Source organism: Lupinus angustifolius, chromosome LG14, assembly GCF_001865875.1.
Source record: "Lupinus angustifolius cultivar Tanjil chromosome LG14, LupAngTanjil_v1.0, whole genome shotgun sequence".
Classification (NCBI taxonomy): domain Eukaryota; kingdom Viridiplantae; phylum Streptophyta; class Magnoliopsida; order Fabales; family Fabaceae; genus Lupinus; species Lupinus angustifolius.
In genome coordinates this window covers 11,892,145-11,893,310 of record NC_032022.1, presented here as the reverse complement: position 1 = coordinate 11,893,310, position 1,166 = coordinate 11,892,145, and the positions used below count along the sequence as shown (strand labels likewise).

The window sequence follows — 1,166 nt, the reverse complement described above, 5'->3', positions numbered from 1 at the left end:
TCTTAACGCATGATTAATTTGGCTTGTTTGTGTGGTTGGAATGAGATTTGTGGAAGGAAGTATGAGATGATAATTTGCATGATCAATGCAATAGTATGTAATTGTTAATAAGAGGTGCATGAGAAAATAAACTTTTATTTATGATAAACATGGGTGCCCCACTATTTTATGAACCTAAAGCCTTGGGGAGAGCAATAGGAACAAAATACACCATCAATTTTGTCATCTTTCTGGGTTGGACAAAAAGTTTCCCTTAGTATTCTTTGTTGCTTGTCCAAAGTCCAACCACTTGGAATCTATCAATTCTTGTACCTTGTATTTGAGATCTCTACAATTTTCTATGGAATGTCCCATGATGTTGTAATGATACGCACAACTAGCGGCAGGATCATACCATTTAGGATATGGTGGCTCAAAAACTTTTCCCTCCACAGGAGTTAACATTCCTTGGTCTTGAAGTTGGTCAAAGAGTTCAGCATAAGATATTGGAAAAGGATCAAAGTATGGATTCCTTTGGGCGGAAACAGCATTTATGCTTTGATGATTGTTTTGGGTTTGTTGAGAAATATGTATTTGGTTTATGTTTGGGCGGTGTTTTGGGAATTGTGAGGATGTATAGTATTGAAATGCATTGTATGGATATTTAGTTTGATACAGGTATGAGAAGTATAGATTTTGATGGTGGCGTTTGGGTTTCTTGTATTTCCGCTCATTAGTTAGAAAATTTGTTTCCTCTTCCTCTTTTATCATAAGGGCTGAACTCTTACCTTCATTTGAATCTAACTGGTCGCCTGCTATATTCCCACTTTTCAAGTTATGTTCAATTCTACTTCCCACTTTAATGAAGGCATTAAAGTCTGAAGTTGTGTTGCATATCATAAGATCAAAATATGGGTTATGGAGAGTGTTGATGAAGATGGCAAGTTGCTCGTCTTCCTCTAGTCGAGGTAAGACTTGCGAAGCAGCTCCTCTCCATCTTTGAGCATATTCTTTGAAAGACTCGTTCTGCCTCATGGACATGTTCTGGAGTTGAGTTCTATCAGGAGCAGAGTCTTCATTGTACTTATACTGCTTGATAAAGGCATCAGAAAGATCGAGAAAAGTTTTCACCTTTTCTCTTTGCTGGTGGATATACCAAGTGGTAGCAATTCCTACCAGACTTTCTT

General features: G+C 37.5%; 1 protein-coding gene across 1 annotated transcript in view; it reads right to left on the bottom strand.

Annotated features, from left to right (window-relative positions):
- The window catches only part of LOC109326391, a 1,530-nt gene continuing 586 nt past the window's right edge, over positions 223-1,166 (bottom strand). The window contains exon 2 of the mRNA XM_019559077.1: positions 223-1,122. Coding sequence (XP_019414622.1) covers positions 223-1,122 — 900 coding nt within the window. The remainder of the gene's footprint in view (positions 1,123-1,166) is intronic.